The 16,658-nt window shown below is 43.4% G+C and overlaps 1 protein-coding gene across 1 annotated transcript; it reads right to left on the minus strand.

The window, feature by feature from the left end:
* Positions 1 to 423: 423 nt before the first annotated feature.
* On the minus strand, positions 424 to 16,618 carry LOC110493486 (germ cell-specific gene 1-like protein). Its single transcript, XM_090204550.1, has 5 exons — positions 15,917 to 16,618; positions 10,705 to 10,752; positions 3,095 to 3,253; positions 2,291 to 2,402; positions 424 to 1,427 (listed from the first exon to the last, which is right to left on the minus strand). The coding sequence occupies exons 1-5, from the start codon at positions 16,203 to 16,205 to the stop codon at positions 1,133 to 1,135; spliced, it is 903 nt and encodes a 300-aa protein (XP_090060676.1). The 5' UTR covers positions 16,206 to 16,618; the 3' UTR covers positions 424 to 1,132.
* Between the last annotated feature and the right edge of the window lie 40 nt (positions 16,619 to 16,658).

Here is a 16,658-nt window from a genome sequence, read left to right on the forward strand (position 1 = left end):
AGAATCCTTAATCCCTATAAGCACAAAGTACTTTAAATAGAATACACAGTCATTGGTCATAATTGTACTCAAGTAACATTGGTGTCCAGTGGTCAGTTTTTGTCTTATCCGATACTGAGTAATGTGCAGTAAACAGACCACTGAGGCAACAAACAATATGTAACTTCAAAAGGAAAATAATACACATCTTACAGTGATTTCACAGATCAAAACCATTCTACTTTATGACATTTATTTACATTCATATAGTTATGCGTTATAGGCACTGTATACGCTGCAAACACTTATAGCTATATTTTGCGGTGCACATTCTTAAAATACGAGTTAAATGCAGTTTGTCACCCCCTTCCTAATTCCAAATTTAGTAAGGCTAATAGCATGCAAAAACATCGCATAAACAGTCCTATGGTGTCCCAGGAAAATTAGAGGGCATTCTGTTACAAATCTTGTTTAAAGGGGCATCCATTTTTGAACCTACAAATGAATGATATGTACCAATTAATTATTGAAGAATATAACATTAATGCCTCATCAGTTCAACTGTCTGACCCCATTAGAACCCAAAATAGAAGCTTGTTTTACTCCAATGTTTGTAAACAAAGTAAATGTAAACAAACACTACACAGCCTCAAAACATGGTTAAAACTATAATGTCGATATCATGGATATTCAGTCCTTGCATCCATAGTTCTGTCTCTCAATTTGAGAGTGGTTACATTTCTCCAGCTCCATTCCTCAGCTTTTAACTGAAACAGGGTGAAACGCTATTGTTATTGATTGCGGCTTTCCTTGTGTGTCAGATCATCTAGTTGTATGATCAGTGTGTACACGGCTGTCTTTCCATGACTATCAACGCCCAAACTGGGAACAAGGGAGTGAATATCCTGGCTCAATTAAGGCAGTGATGAATTCAATCAGAACGGATTCAGTTGCTACACAATCCCCAAAAGACCCAACACAGGTGACGGATCACAATTTGATAGCACTGACTTCACACAGTTACATTCGACACATCCGAGTTGAAATGACGATGAAATAACATCAGCACAACCAGAAAATGGTTAAAAATGACATAACTGCGACATCATGGGAACCAGTTGTAACCAGTTTTGCCCCGCTGGGATCCCTCCCTTCAGCACTGGTCTTCCCCCAGAGTCTCTGATATGTCACTCGGGTCTAACGACGCGGCCGGTACGTGCGTCCTAATACCACTGCTGTACGGCGTCTGTGTGTACACCTCCACGGTTTGGGATATGGAGCGCAGGGAGTGATCGCGGTAGTATCCCAACGCCTGCCGCGCCTGCTCCTTTCGGATGCTCTGCACGAAGGTCTTGCGTTTGTGTCGGAACTCGATGACAGTCTTGGTGTAGGAGTTGAGGGTGGTGACTGATGCACCCATGCAGCAGGTGAAGGATGCCCAGGCCATGCTGGAAAACAGGAAATGGAAAAGAAGGAAGAGAGAGAAGTGAGGAAATAGGGACAACAGATAGAGGAGAGGAAAATGATGGGGACAGAGAGAGGAAAAGGCAAGGAGGAGTCAATTGAAGGTGCAATCTGCATATTTAGGCCTTTCGCAGTTCATGGTCAGTTCACAGGGCTGCTCTTTGAATGAAAAACAACTGACAAGTGGCTTTAAAACAAACAAATGGTTTAAAACAAACAAATGGCTTGAAACAAGTGGCTTTAAAAGCTAAGAAACGTTAAATACCGAAGTTATCAATCACTTGACAACAGCTCAAGTAATTCAGACAAATACTACACTAGGAAATATGATGTTTTTATGAAACACTGCGAAAAACATATAATCACTTTGAGTTTGGGGATTTCTGGCATACTTTTTGTAAATATTATTATTCCCGTGTAAAAATGGAAGGGTCGTGGCTTTGCAGGATTATTGTCAATCCGTCAATCCCAACAGGGTAGGAATGTCAATCTGGGTAGATCCCAATGTAATAGGCCACTACTGTACATTAGTCTATACACTGTAGCTCCCATCTTCACTCACTGCACATGTTATAATCCAGAGCTATGTCACAAGTGTTAAGATGTTCAGCCTGGAAGATTAAAAGTCTGAACATACAGTGTACATATGTCTTTGTGGGCTACACTTCACCCTTGATCCCCTTATGCAATTTTCCAATCGCATCGACCATATATATATATTGGGGCTTTGGGACACCAAAGCCTAATCCGCCCGGTAACATGAGAGCTTTGGGGTTTTCATTAGAGAAGTGTGACGCTACAAAGGGAGACGTGGGATTGTGTGTGTCTGTGTGTGTGTGTTCCCTACCAGAAGGACCATCCGTAGTCCCAGTTATAGGGCCTCCAGTCTGCAGGGCCCAGGGTGACTGTCACCTGGAACACCTGTGTGTACATCATGTGGGCCACCATACCCAGGAGCCCTGCAAATACACAGATACCGGTATACAGTTAGATGTTTAGTGTACATGTAGGCACACACACACACACACACACACACACACACACACACACACACACACACACACACACACACACACACACACTAGGACCTTGTGACCGCTAGGATGACTTTTCAAAATCCCTCTCTGATAGCTGATGCTTCTACATTGGGAGAGGCTGCAGGTTATCTCCTAGTCAAGACCTACAAAACCAGCTTCTCTCCTTGCTAGCTTCACTTTTCATCATGTTCACCACCGTGTTAGACTTGTTCAATGTCTACTAGTGGCAACAGTTGCATAGTACTGTATACAAGTATTTCTTTACTTTGCTCCACCAATTAGGCATAAAAAGGGCCGGGAGTTTTCCCCAGACCAGACTCAACTGCGTTTTTTCCCTGGCCATATGACGTAATCTATGCAATTCAACAAAAATCTAAGTGTGTCATGAACAGTTCTTTCTGTTTATGACACACTTAGATTTTTGTTGAATTGCATAGATTACGTCATATGGCCAGGGAAAAAACGCATCTGGGCTCTATGGTCGCCATGGAGTTTTTCCTGGTCAGGTCATGAGGCCTGGGAGAACTCCTGACCCTTACACACGAAACAATAGCCTGGGTCCCAGATCTGTTTTTGCCGTCTTGCAGAGGTGGTTTTCAACAGTCCCTCTGTACCTGAGAGGACGGTGAAGATTGCAGCGAAGGCGTTCAGTTTCAGTCCATCTATCATGTTGCTGGTGCTGGAGTGAACCAGTTCTAGACACATCAGGCTGAAACCCACTATCAACAGGACTATGTACAGCATCTCAGAGACCACCGACAGCCATAGGACACCTGCAACAGACAAAGCAAGAGCATTAACAGTTGTTAGGGTATTGGAAATCAGTGAGAGATTTTTTCTACAACCGTGCTATGATGTCGAATTTGAATCACTGATCATATTTTCATAAGGACGTGTGATGGTTGTGGAGAAAAGGGTTGATTTCTTTGATCGTGTATGCTTCACCCATCTGTTCGTTCATAAATCATAGGACTGCATTTGGCAGGTGCCTATTTGAAGTCCTGTCATGGACACTAAACGTTTTATTCCCTAAAAAGTCATTCCTGATGTTTGATGATTGTGTCCTAACTTAACCTAAACTCAGGTACACATTTGTATTTTTGTGTGTTTTTGGTCTCTGCCTATCTGACATCCATACTGACGACAGACCTGTTGATAACATATCTCAGGACCGACAGGCCACTCAAAACCAATTCATGTCATTTGTCTCTGACGCAAAAAGTATCAGGAATCTTCTCGGACCTTCCAGAGCGTCAAACCCTCACACTGTCTCGTTACGGGAGGTTGGAGTCAGACATCTCTTCCTACCTCGCCAGTCTGCTATTAATCCTTCTTGACACTTCATTGCAGGAAGTGAACATTGGCTGGTGCCAGTATTTCCCCTGAGACGCTCTCAACGGGATAGGACGGATGGTCAGTGGCGGTGGCGGGGATGGGGTTGGGGGAGGAATGTCCCAAGACTGAGACAGTGTCTTGTATCGTAATGGAATTTTGGAACACGGTTTGGTGGTACTTAACTTTGGAGACAGTATTAACCCTGTACAGCCTTCTGTCTAACTATTCTTGTGAGTAGAGTGTAGTAAGTGTTGTACTTATTGCTACGGTAGTAAATAAAGTAGGCTATATGAACTACAGTACAATCCATGTAGTTTTTCTGTTTTGTTTCAATTGAGTTGTTTCGCAGACACTTTCTAGGGGAGACACATTATGACTCGCGGAAGTATGAGAGCTTCTATCTTGTTTTGATTGGTTGTCATTCTGCATTATTTGCGCATGGATCATTTCACAGCTGTTATCATAACCTTCTCCTTTGACAGAGTGGGGTGTGACCATAGCAACCCCACATCCTGTGTCCCTGACAACACAGGGGATGATGCCAAGGTTGTTTGAGAACACAAGCCACCGTACGTCTGGAATAGGGAGTTTATTTTACCTCCAGTACATCAAGGCTGATATAGTCAACAAATCAATCAACTATTGTGATCTCAAAGTTCAGGTTTAATGAATATGGAAAAGGTATACCAGAGATACAGAACGAGTTGTAAGAACTAGACCAAAGCCTATAGATACAGTGCATTGCGAAAGTCTTCGGCCCCCTTGAACTTTGCGACCTTTTGCCACATTTCAGGCTTCAAACATAAATATATAAAACTGTATTTTTTTGTGAAAAATCAACAACAAGTGGGACACAATCATGAAGTGGAACGACATTTATTGGATATTTCAAACTTTTTTAACAAATCAAAAACTGAAAAATTGGGCGTGCAAAATTATTCAGCCCCTTTACTTTCAGTGCAGCAAACTCTCTCCAGAAGTTCAGTGAGGATCTCTGAATGATCCAATGTTGACCTAAATGACTAATGATGATAAATACAATCCACCTGTGTGTAATCAAGTCTCTGTATAAATGCACCTGCACTGTGATAGTCTCAGAGGTCCGTTAAAAGCGCAGAGAGCATCATGAAGAACAAGGAACACACCAGGCAGGTCCGAGATACTGTTGTGAAGAAGTTTAAAGCCGGATTTGGATACAAAAAGCTTTAAACATCCCAAGGAGCACTGTGCAAGCGATAATATTGAAATGGAAGGAGTATCAGACCACTGCAAATCTACCAAGACCTGGCCGTCCCTCTAAACTTTCAGCTCATACAAGGAGAAGACTGATCAGAGATGCAGCCAAGAGGCCCATGATCACTCTGGATGAACTGCAGAGATCTACAGCTGAGGTGGGAGACTCTGTCCATAGGACAACGATCAGTTGTATATTGCACAAATCTGGCCTTTATGGAAGAGTGGCAAGAAGAAAGCCATTTCTTAAAGATATCCATAAAAAGTGTCGTTTAAAGTTTGCCACAAGCCACCTGGGAGACACACCAAACATGTGGAAGAAGGTGCTCTGGTCAGATGAAACCAAAATTGAACTTTTTGGCAACAATGCAAAACGTTATGTTTGGCGTAAAAGCAACACAGCTGAACACACCATCCCCACTGTCAAACATGGTGGTGGCAGCATCATGGTTTGGGCCTGCTTTTCTTCAGCAGGGACAGGGAAGATGGTTAAAATTGATGGGAAGATGGATGGAGCCAAATACAGGACCATTCTGGAAGAAAACCTGATGGAGTCTGCAAAACACCTGAGACTGGGACGGAGATTTGTCTTCCAACACGACAATGATCCAAAACATAAAGCAAAATCTACAATGGAATGGTTAAAAAATAAACATATCCAGGTGTTAGAATGGCCAAGTCAAAGTCCAGACCTGAATCCAATCGAGAATCTGTGGAAAGAACTGAAAACTGCTGTTCACAAATGCTCTCCATCCAACCTCACTGAGCTCGAGCTGTTTTGCAAGGAGGAATGGGGAAAAAATGTCAGTCTCTCGATGTGCAAAACTGATAGAGACATACCCCAAGCGACTTACAGCCGTAATCGCAGCAAAAGGTGGCGCTACAAAGTATTAACTTAAGGGGGCTGAATAATTTTGCACGCCCAATTTTTCAGTTTTTGATTTGTTAAAAAAGTTTGAAATATCCAATAAATGTCGTTCCACTTCATGATTGTGTCCCACTTGTTGTTGATTCTTCACAAAAAAATACAGTTTTATATCTTTATGTTTGAAGCCTGAAATGTGGCAAAAGGTCGCAAAGTTCAAGGGGGCCGAATACTTTCGCAAGGCACTGTATACGATCTGACATAAAAGCATTTACTGTAGTTATAAGTCTCACAGGAGAACTTTCTCCAGAATTTTCATTAACAACAATCAGTAGAAGCACGTTGGTGGATTTTTCATTTCGAAGCTCAATTAAACCTATTCTGCCTTCCTTACTTTATAATATATTAACAAAGAAAGTTACACCAATCCTATTGCTCCATGCATTACATCAATATGCAACATTGGTAGCAGCTAAATACTTCATATTGTTTTTTTTATCTGCACTGTATAATATCCAATATCCAATATCCTGCGAACATCTCCTCTATGGTGATGTCATGACAGCCACTGCACCCTGCAAACATCCCCTCTATGGTGGTGTCATGACAGCCACTACACCCTGCAAACATCTCCTCTATGGTGGTGTCATGACAGCCACTGCACCCTGCAAACATCTCCTCTATGGTGGTGTCATGACAGCAACTGTACCCTGCAAATATCTCCTCTATGGTGGTGTCATGACAGCCATTGTACCCTGCAAACATCTCCTGTATGGTGGTGCCATGACAGCCACTGCACCCTGCAAACATCTCCTCTATGGTGGTGTCATGACAGCCTCTACACCCTGCAAACATCTCTTCTATGGTGGTGTCATGTCAGCCTCTACACCCTGCAAACATCTCCTGTATGGTGGTGTCATGTGACAGCCTCTACACCCTGCAAACATCTCCTCTATGGTGGTGTCATGACAGCCTCTACACCCTGCAAACATATCCTGTATGGTAGTGTCATGACAGCCACTGCACCCTGCAAACATCTCCTGTATGGTGGTGTCATGACAGCCACTGCACCCTGCAAACATCTCCTGTATGGTGGTGTCATGACAGCCTCTACACCCTGCAAACATCTCCTCTATGGTGGTGTCATGACAGCCTCTACACCCTGCAAACATCTCCTCTATGGTGGTGTCATGACAGCCTCTACACCCTGCAAACATCTCCTCTATGGTGGTGTCATGTGTCGTAGCAGAATCAGAATTAGTTAGGTAACATTGATAAATAAGATGTTTTATCAACATTCATAAATATGCTTATGTGGGAAAAGTCACTTGGGGCCCAGAGAGGGGAGAGGTCAGGCTTGTCTTCATATGTGAGGGTATCTGTTAAACCATGTTAAGGGCTCCACAAGGTCTGTACTCCAGTCACTCCCTCCTTTTCCCATTGGGGGGAGGAGTAAGGCAGTGTCTGGAACCATTGTATGTCCCCTCTGATGTTGAAACTTATCTTTCATAGTATATGACCTAGAGGCTCACTCTTCTCAGGGAGCTTGTCCAGGGGTGGGTTGTATTTGAGATGGGAGTATCTCGAATTGACAATTGATATATGCCATTGGATGAGGTAATGTTTTGGTAACCCAAGAACGAGAAGTAGAACCTCGTCTTAGAGAGCAAACTGAACGATAATTTATAGCTAATGCTATCTGGCTATGGTATACTCCTCTCTCAAGTAAAAGTATTTCTTAGTGAACGGTTCCTAAGATCTGTGGTTTGTCATATCGACTAGGGGGTGGATCTTTGCTATAAAAGATCTCAGTTGCCATTATGTTGACACTCTCAGAATTCATTTATAGACACTGAATTGATCTGAGAGTCACAGGGCTATGGTGAAGCTCATATTATTAAAATATGAAGTTTGAAGTATAACTCTGACTTGTGTGTGGTTTGTAAACTCTCCTTTCACTTAGTAATACAGGAAATTACCACGACACATAACAGCCACTGCACCCTGCAAACATCTCCTCTATGGTGGTGTCATGACAGCCACTGCACCCTGCAAACATCTCCTCTATGGTGGTGTCATGACAGCCACTGCACCCTGCAAACATCTCCTCTATGGTGGTGTCATGACAGCCACTGCACCCTGCAAACATCTCCTCTATGGTGGTGTCATGACAGCCACTGCACCCTGCAAACATCTCCTGTATGGTGGTGTCATGACAGCCACTGCACCCTGCAAACATCTCCTGTATGGTGGTGTCATGACAGCCACTGCACCCTGCAAACATCTCCTCTATGGTGGTGTCATGACAGCCACTGCACCCTGCAAACATCTCCTGTATGGTGGTGTCATGACAGCCACTGCACCCTGCAAACATCCCCTGTATGGTGGTGTCATGACAGCCACTGCACCCTGCAAACATCTCCTCTATGGTGGTGTCATGACAGCCACTGCACCCTGCAAACATCCCCTGTATGGTGGTGTCATGACAGCCACTGCACCCTGCAAACATCCCCTGTATGGTGGTGTCATGACAGCCACTGCACCCTGCAAACATCTCCTCTATGGTGGTGCCATGACAGCCACTGCACCCTGCAAACATCTCCTGTATGGTGGTGTCATGACAGCCATTGCATCCTGCAAACATCTCTATGGTGGTGTCATGACAGCCTCTACATCCTGCAAACATCTCCTGTATGGTGGTGTCATGACAGCCACTGCACCCTGCAAACATCTCCTGTATGGTGGTGTCATGACAGCCACTGCACCCTGCAAACATCTCCTGTATGGTGGTGTCATGACAGCCTCTACACCCTGCAAACATCTCCTCTATGGTGGTGTCATGACAGCCTCTACACCCTGCAAACATCTCCTCTATGGTGGTGTCATGACAGCCTCTACACCCTGCAAACATCTCCTCTATGGTGGTGTCATGTGTCGTAGCAGAATCAGAATTAGTTAGGTAACATTGATAAATAAGATGTTTTATCAACATTCATAAATATGCTTATGTGGGAAAAGTCACTTGGGGCCCAGAGAGGGGAGAGGTCAGGCTTGTCTTCATATGTGAGGGTATCTGTTAAACCATGTTAAGGGCTCCACAAGGTCTGTACTCCAGTCACTCCCTCCTTTTCCCATTGGGGGGAGGAGTAAGGCAGTGTCTGGAACCATTGTATGTCCCCTCTGATGTTGAAACTTATCTTTCATAGTATATGACCTAGAGGCTCACTCTTCTCAGGGAGCTTGTCCAGGGGTGGGTTGTATTTGAGATGGGAGTATCTCGAATTGACAATTGATATATGCCATTGGATGAGGTAATGTTTTGGTAACCCAAGAACGAGAAGTAGAACCTCGTCTTAGAGAGCAAACTGAACGATAATTTATAGCTAATGCTATCTGGCTATGGTATACTCCTCTCTCAAGTAAAAGTATTTCTTAGTGAACGGTTCCTAAGATCTGTGGTTTGTCATATCGACTAGGGGGTGGATCTCAGCCACTGTACCCTGCAAACATCTCCTCTATGGTGGTGTCATGACAGCCACTGCACCCTGCAAACATCCCCTGTATGGTGGTGTCATGACAGCCACTGCACCCTGCAAACATCCCCTGTATGGTGGTGTCATGACAGCCACTGCACCCTGCAAACATCTCCTCTATGGTGGTGCCATGACAGCCACTGCACCCTGCAAACATCTCCTGTATGGTGGTGTCATGACAGCCATTGCATCCTGCAAACATCTCCTGTATGGTGGTGTCATGACAGCCACTGTACCCTGCAAACATCTCCTCTATGGTGGTGTCATGACAGCCACTGTACCCTGCAAACATCTCCTCTATGGTGGTGTCATGACAGCCACTGTACCCTGCAAACATCTCCTCTATGGTGGTGTCATGACAGCCACTGCACCCTGCAAACATCTCCTGTTTGGTGGTGTCATGACAGTTATAACATTTGAACAGCTCAAGATGACATTTGAGTGCAAGATGGCAGTTGAGACAGGATGCAGACCCCTTCATACTGCAAGAGTATAGCTCAACATCCTTTTATACTTTATGCAACCCTGTAGACCAGGGGTCTTCAATCTTTTTTTGTCCAGGGACCCCCTCCCAGGCAAGCCGGCGACCCAGGGACCCCCATCATACGTTAGCAAAACGTGTGCTGTCTTGTCTTATCATTAGGGGAATGATAATGGCAAGGAGAATTACAACAACAAAAAAATATGAATAGATTTTGTAGATAGTTTTTCATTATTTTGACTAAGAGCTGTTTAGCTGGTTAAACAAAGGTTAGCCATGTGTTGGCAAAGGTGAATGTCCAAGTCAAGAAAGCTTACCATCAGCACTTGCTGCACTGGTATCCTTTTCAGAAGCCTATGTAGATACTCCAGTGACTGTAATTAGCTCCAAGGAGTGTAATTTGCTCAATATTAGGAGTTGACAAATAAAGTCGATATTCGCTTCTTTTCTACTGTAGACATGTAATTGAAAATGTTTGCTAGCTGTAGTCATAAAAATATCCTCGTCCCCAGGGGTGGATTGGCCGTCTGGCATTTTTGCATTTTTTGCCTAGTGGGTCAAGTGGGTCTGTCAAACTTTTTTTTTTCTTTTCACAAATTATTATTATCTGGCTAATAATGGGGGCCTGAAAATGGGCCGGTGTGTTAGAAATGCCAGGGCCCATTTCTGGTCCCAGTCTGCCCCTGCTCTCCCTCTACAAGTAATCTCCCTGGTACGGGTGATGTACAGCTCTATAGTAGATGTGTTTACCTCCTGACATATGCAGTGATCACTCACCTCTCTCTGAAGCCGGAGCCAGATCGATAAAGCTCCTGCATTTCTCACCTGGAACGAATGGAGAAAATTGAGTTTCACATCAAGCTGTAATACCTTGCATGGGTTCTTCAGGGCCACAATTCACTCAGAGTATCGTGTCTAGACAACTTGATTTTCCTAATTTGGGGAAGTTCAAAAGTTCAAGAAGAGAAACATTGCGTGCTTGGCATAGAAAAAGGGAAAAGCCCATAAGTGAAATAGAAGTAAAGTTCACTGATTTCTAGCCACAACTCATTCAGAGTATCTATTAGCCTACTTGATAGTAACGTATAATCTATTTTAGGTGAGGTTCAACAGTTCAAGAAGAGACACACTGCGAGCTTGGCATACAATAGAGATTAAATAGAAGCTTCAAGTCATTCAGATGATTTGGTCTACTTGATTGTACCCACTGGACAAAAACTGGCTGAATCAACATTGTTCCCACGTAAGTTCAACAACAAAAAATAAATGCGACGAGGTCATTTCAGCAACAAAACATCTGTGTGGAAAACTGATTGGATTTGCAGAAAGTCATCAATGTAAGGGAATTTCAACTTTGACCCTAAATCCAATGTCATGTTTTGTTAATCTCACGGGGAATTCACAATAGCTGACAACTCAACCAAATGTCAATCAAAACTAGACTTTGAAATGACATCAGTGCCCTGTGGGCGGTTTAAAAGAAGAAATGCCATTGTGTGCTTAGCATGAGCAAAGCCAAGAGGCAAAACTGCAAATCAAGAGGTCAGAAACAAACAAGAGTCACAATGAAATTTACTCCTGAGGTGCTGACCTGTTGCCCCCTCCACAACCACTGTGATTATTATTATTTGACCCTGCTGGTCATCTATGAACGTTTGAACATCTTGGCCATGTACTGTTATAATCTCCACCCGGCACAGCCAGAAGAGGACTGTCCACCCCTCAGAGCCTGGTTCCTCTCTAGATTTCTTCGTAGGTTCCTGCCTTTCTAGGGAGTTTTTCCTAGCCACCGTGCGTCTACACCTGCATTGCTTGCTGTTTGGGGTTTTAGGCTGGGTTTCTGTACAGCACTTTGTGACATCGGCTGATGTAAAAAGGGCTTTATAAATACATTTGATTGATTGCCTACCTAGTCTAATGCATCGGTAGAAGCTATTTTGGTTAAAAGTTCAACCATTGCATCCTTTGCATGAGAAAAGGCATAGCCTAGTGGTTAGAGCGTTGGACTAGTAACCGGAATGTTGCAAGTTCAAACCCCCGAGCTTACAAGGTACAAATCTGTTGTTCTGCCCCTGAACAGGCAGTTAACTCACTGTTCCTAGGCCGTCATTGAAAATAAGAATTTGTTCTTAACTGACTTGCCTGGTTAAATAAAGGTAATAAATAAAAAGTGGTCAAGTACAAGCAGCTGGAGGTCAATGACTTGACCATCCCCACAGAGATTCCAGTTCAATCCTTCCCAAATGACATCCTTCTAGCACTTCTTCTTCCTGGACATTACTGGGACCTTCAGGGACCCCCTAAGACCTTATGTCCCTTGATCAAGACGTGATAACATGATGCACTTTTTCCTCCCTCCTTTCCTCCCCTCTTCCAGGCGTGATTTATTCTTCCGTCCTCTGTCGCTTGTAGCTGCCCGCTGCGCCTGCTGGATTTGTCGTAAATCTAAAGCTTAATCAGGTATCAGGAAGATGGTGACAGCTGTTTAGAGGAAAAACTCATCAAGGCCGTTATGTAATCCTCATTAGTCAACTCAACTGTGTGTGTGTGTTTGTGTGTGTGTGTGTGTGTGTGTGTGTGTGTGTGTGTGTGTGTGTGTGTGTGTGTGTGTGTACACAGTCCCAGATCCAGGCCTGATGAGACAACACGCTCCCAGTATTTATTCTCACATAAACTCTGACGCTTTATTTCTGTTCTTAATGTCTCTTTAATATGCCATCACCAGACCAGGTCTACTGTCTCCAACCAGAGGCTCTGATCCTGATGTCACCACTGTTGGAGAACCTGGAAGTCAAGACCAATGTTTGGAGATGGGAAAGCTGCCATTTCCCCTATTTTAAAGGTGGGAATGTTGCAAAATGCTCTTGATTGAGTCAGACTCAGTGTAACTAATCTAGCTACGTATATAATCTCCAGAGACACCTTTGACTTAATGGTGTTGTCATTAACATGGTAACCACGCTTACGCGGGCACGTCATCGGATCCAGCTGTTGCACTTCCACCTTGTGCATTTGTTTAGACTCAGGAGTAAAGCTGTGTGACGATTTTACATCTTGTTACAGACATTCACAGTACCCTATAGACCTGTAGGGAGAGAGACTGCTACTGTAGATTATTAGTACCCTATAGACCTGTAGGGAGAGAGACTGCTACTGTAGACTATTAGTACCCTATAGACCTGTAGGGAGAGAGACTGCTACTGTAGACTATGAGTACCCTATAGACCTGTAGGGAGAGAGACTGTTAGGGTAGATTACTAGTACCCTATAGAACTATAAGAAGAGTGACTGCTAGGGTAGATTACTAGTACCGTATAGACCTGTAGGGAGAGAGACAGCTAGGGTAGGCTATTAGTACCCTATAGACCTGTAGGGAGAGAGACTGCTAGGGTAGACTATTAGTACCCTATAGACCTGTAGGGAGAGAGACTGCTAGGGTAGACTATTAGTATCCTATAGACCTATAGGGAGAGAGACTGCTAGGGTAGATTACTAGTACCCTATAGACCTGTAAGAAGAGAGACTGCTAGGGTAGATTACTAGTACCCTATAGACCTGTAAGAAGAGAGACTGCTAGGGTAGATTATTAGTACCCTATAGACCTGTAAGAAGAGAGACTGCTAGGGTAGATTACTAGTACCCTATAGACCTGTAAGAAGAGAGACTGCTAGGGTAGATTACTAGTACCCTATAGACCTGTAAGAAGAGAGACTGCTAGGGTAGATTATTAGTACCCTATAGACCTGTAAGAAGAGAGACTGCTAGGGTAGATTACTAGTATCCTATAGACCTGTAAGAAGAGAGAATGCTAGGGTAGATTACTAGTACCCTATAGACCTGTAAGAAGAGAGAATGCTAGGGTAGATTACTAGTACCCTATAGACCTGTAAGAAGAGAGACTGCTAGGGTAGATTATTAGTACCCTATAGACCTGTAAGAAGAGAGACTGCTAGGGTAGATTACTAGTACCCTATAGACCTGTAAGAAGAGAGAATGCTAGGGTAGATTACTAGTACCCTATAGACCTGTAAGAAGAGAGACTGCTAGGGTAGATTACTAGTACCCTATAGACCTGTAAGAAGAGAGACTGCTAGGGTAGATTATCAGTACCCTATAGACCTGTAAGAAGAGAGACTGCTAGGGTAGATTACTAGTACCCTATAGACCTGTAAGAAGAGAGACTGCTAGGGTAGATTACTAGTACCCTATAGACCTGTAAGAAGAGAGATTGCTAGGGTAGATTACTAGTACCCTATAGACCTGTAAGAAGAGAGACTGCTAGGGTAGATTATTAGTACCCTATAGACCTGTAAGAAGAGAGACTGCTAGGGTAGATTACTAGTACCCTATAGACCTGTAAGAAGAGAGAATGCTAGGGTAGATTACTAGTACCCTATAGACCTGTAAGAAGAGATAATGCTAGGGTAGATTACTAGTACCCTATAGACCTGTAAGAAGAGAGACTGCTAGGGTAGATTATTAGTACCCTATAGACCTGTAAGAAGAGAGACTGCTAGGGTAGATTACTAGTACCCTATAGACCTGTAAGAAGAGAGAATGCTAGGGTAGATTACTAGTACCCTATAGACCTGTAAGAAGAGAGAATGCTAGGGTAGATTACTAGTACCCTATAGACCTGTAAGAAGAGAGACTGCTAGGGTAGATTACTAGTACCCTATAGACCTGTAAGAAGAGAGAATGCTAGGGTAGATTACTAGTACCCTATAGACCTGTAAGAAGAGAGACTGCTAGGGTAGATTACTAGTACCCTATAGACCTGTAAGAAGAGAGACTGCTAGGGTAGATTACTAGTACCCTATAGACCTGTAAGAAGAGAGACTGCTAGGGTAGATTACTAGTACCCTATAGACCTGTAAGAAGAGAGACTGCTAGGGTAGATTATTAGTACCCTATAGACCTGTAAGAAGAGAGACTGCTAGGGTAGATTATTAGTACCCTATAGACCTGTAAGAAGAGAGACTGCTAGGGTAGATTATTAGTACCCTATAGACCTGTAAGAAGAGAGACTGCTAGGGTAGATTACTAGTACCCTATAGACCTGTAAGAAGAGAGACTGCTAGGGTAGATTATTAGTACCCTATAGACCTGTAAGAAGAGAGACTGCTAGGGTAGATTACTAGTACCCTATAGACCTGTAAGAAGAGAGACTGCTAGGGTAGATTATTAGTACCCTATAGACCTGTAAGAAGAGAGACTGCTAGGGTAGATTATTAGTACCCTATAGACCTGTAAGAAGAGAGAATGCTAGGGTGAAGTACTACCCTTTCTAAAAGCACTAAGCTCATGTCCCCAAAACTTCTTACCAAGGGTTCACTGTACCGTAACTCGAAACTCCCTTCCCATGTTCCAATGATTCTTATGCCGGGATAAACTGCTCTTTAGGCTATCCAATACTTCATGCCAGAGAGGACAACTCGTTATTCAAGATGCCATTTTTGACTAGTGGCGTCTGCCTACATAAACTGGGGGTGATTACCCTAAAAAAACTCATAACTTTGTAAATATCCTTAGCTTGCAGTTATAGATAATATGTATGTATGTGTCCCATCTGGAGACTGACGCTTAGTTACTATGGTGACACAAGATGATGACACATGAGAATGGCTCTCATAATGACACAACCAAGGAATTATAGCAAGGACTGCAGAGTTTAATAGCTGCAATTATACATAACTGTGTGTGTGTGTGTGTGTGTGTGTAACAATCTAATCAAGCCTTTATAGACCCTTGTCTATTTCTGAATGTATAGGGTGTTCTTTTTGAATGGCAAGAATGCCTGCTTTGAAACCGGTATTGATTGCATAGTTTGAACACACACACACACACACACACACACACACACACACACCTGCAAACCTCCTTCCTGTAAATATCCATATAATTTTAGATTTTACACTCCAGAGACCTCACTATAATTAATTGACAACTAGACGAGACAACGTCATTTAACAACAAATCATCACCTCACCTTCATCATGGATATTCTCCGCACAGGAGAACCAGATCCCGGTGTGGAACTGTCTGAATAGGAACCGGTCGTCCCCCGTTTCCCAACTGTACACCACTACTTTGGGGTCCGTCTCGTTCACTCCATAATCGATGCAGTTGTGCGTGCGAAGTTTAGTGCACTTCGGCTTGGGGACGCGCTGCGTGCCGACGCACCAGTATGTTGTGATGAAAGCAGTTATTGAGAAAAATAGTGCTAAAAGATTCATACTAACGGACAGCAGTGCCCTGCACTTGCGAGTGGTCTTCATTGTCCATAGATATCTGCACTTATTAGATAACTCACTCACTCGCCATCCATCCAATATGAATCAAAACAGGTAATGAAAAACTGGTCAAACTCCACCGAAATTAAGTTTCAACTGATGTGCAACATGTCGGCAATAAAATACATAATTTGGCACTCCAACCCGTTGAATTGAAATTACTCTCCCTATCCGATTTGAGGGACGGCAAAATCTGAGTTTGAATTTAGCTTCAATCCACCATTATCATCTGTTCGAGTCGTTAGCCATTAGATAATTTTCACACGAAGTGCCCTGAAATGACCCCCATCCATTCGGTGAAGGATTGTCACGTTGTCAAAAGATTTGAAGAGCTTGTTCGCACAAAATCTGTGGGATTTGTATCGGTGATGCTCGCCTTCAATCTGTGATGAGCCGCTCTCTCTCTCCCTCTCTAGTCTCCCTCTCTCTATTTTTTCC

Source organism: Oncorhynchus mykiss, chromosome 17, assembly GCF_057628025.1.
Source record: "Oncorhynchus mykiss isolate SJ-2025 chromosome 17, ASM5762802v1, whole genome shotgun sequence".
In the NCBI taxonomy this organism is placed as follows: Eukaryota; Metazoa; Chordata; class Actinopteri; order Salmoniformes; family Salmonidae; genus Oncorhynchus; species Oncorhynchus mykiss.

Coding starts and splice junctions, on each gene's coding strand:
- LOC110493486 (XM_090204550.1), bottom strand. CDS start 16,205: ATGAAGACCACTCGCAAGTGCAGGGCACTGCTGTCCGTTAGTATGAAT. Junction 10,753..15,916: donor GGAGAATATCCATGATGAAG/GTGAGGTGATGA, acceptor CATTCGTTCCAG/GTGAGAAATGCAGGAGCTTT. Junction 1,428..2,290: donor GACTACGGATGGTCCTTCTG/GTAGGGAACACA, acceptor CCTGTTTTCCAG/CATGGCCTGGGCATCCTTCA.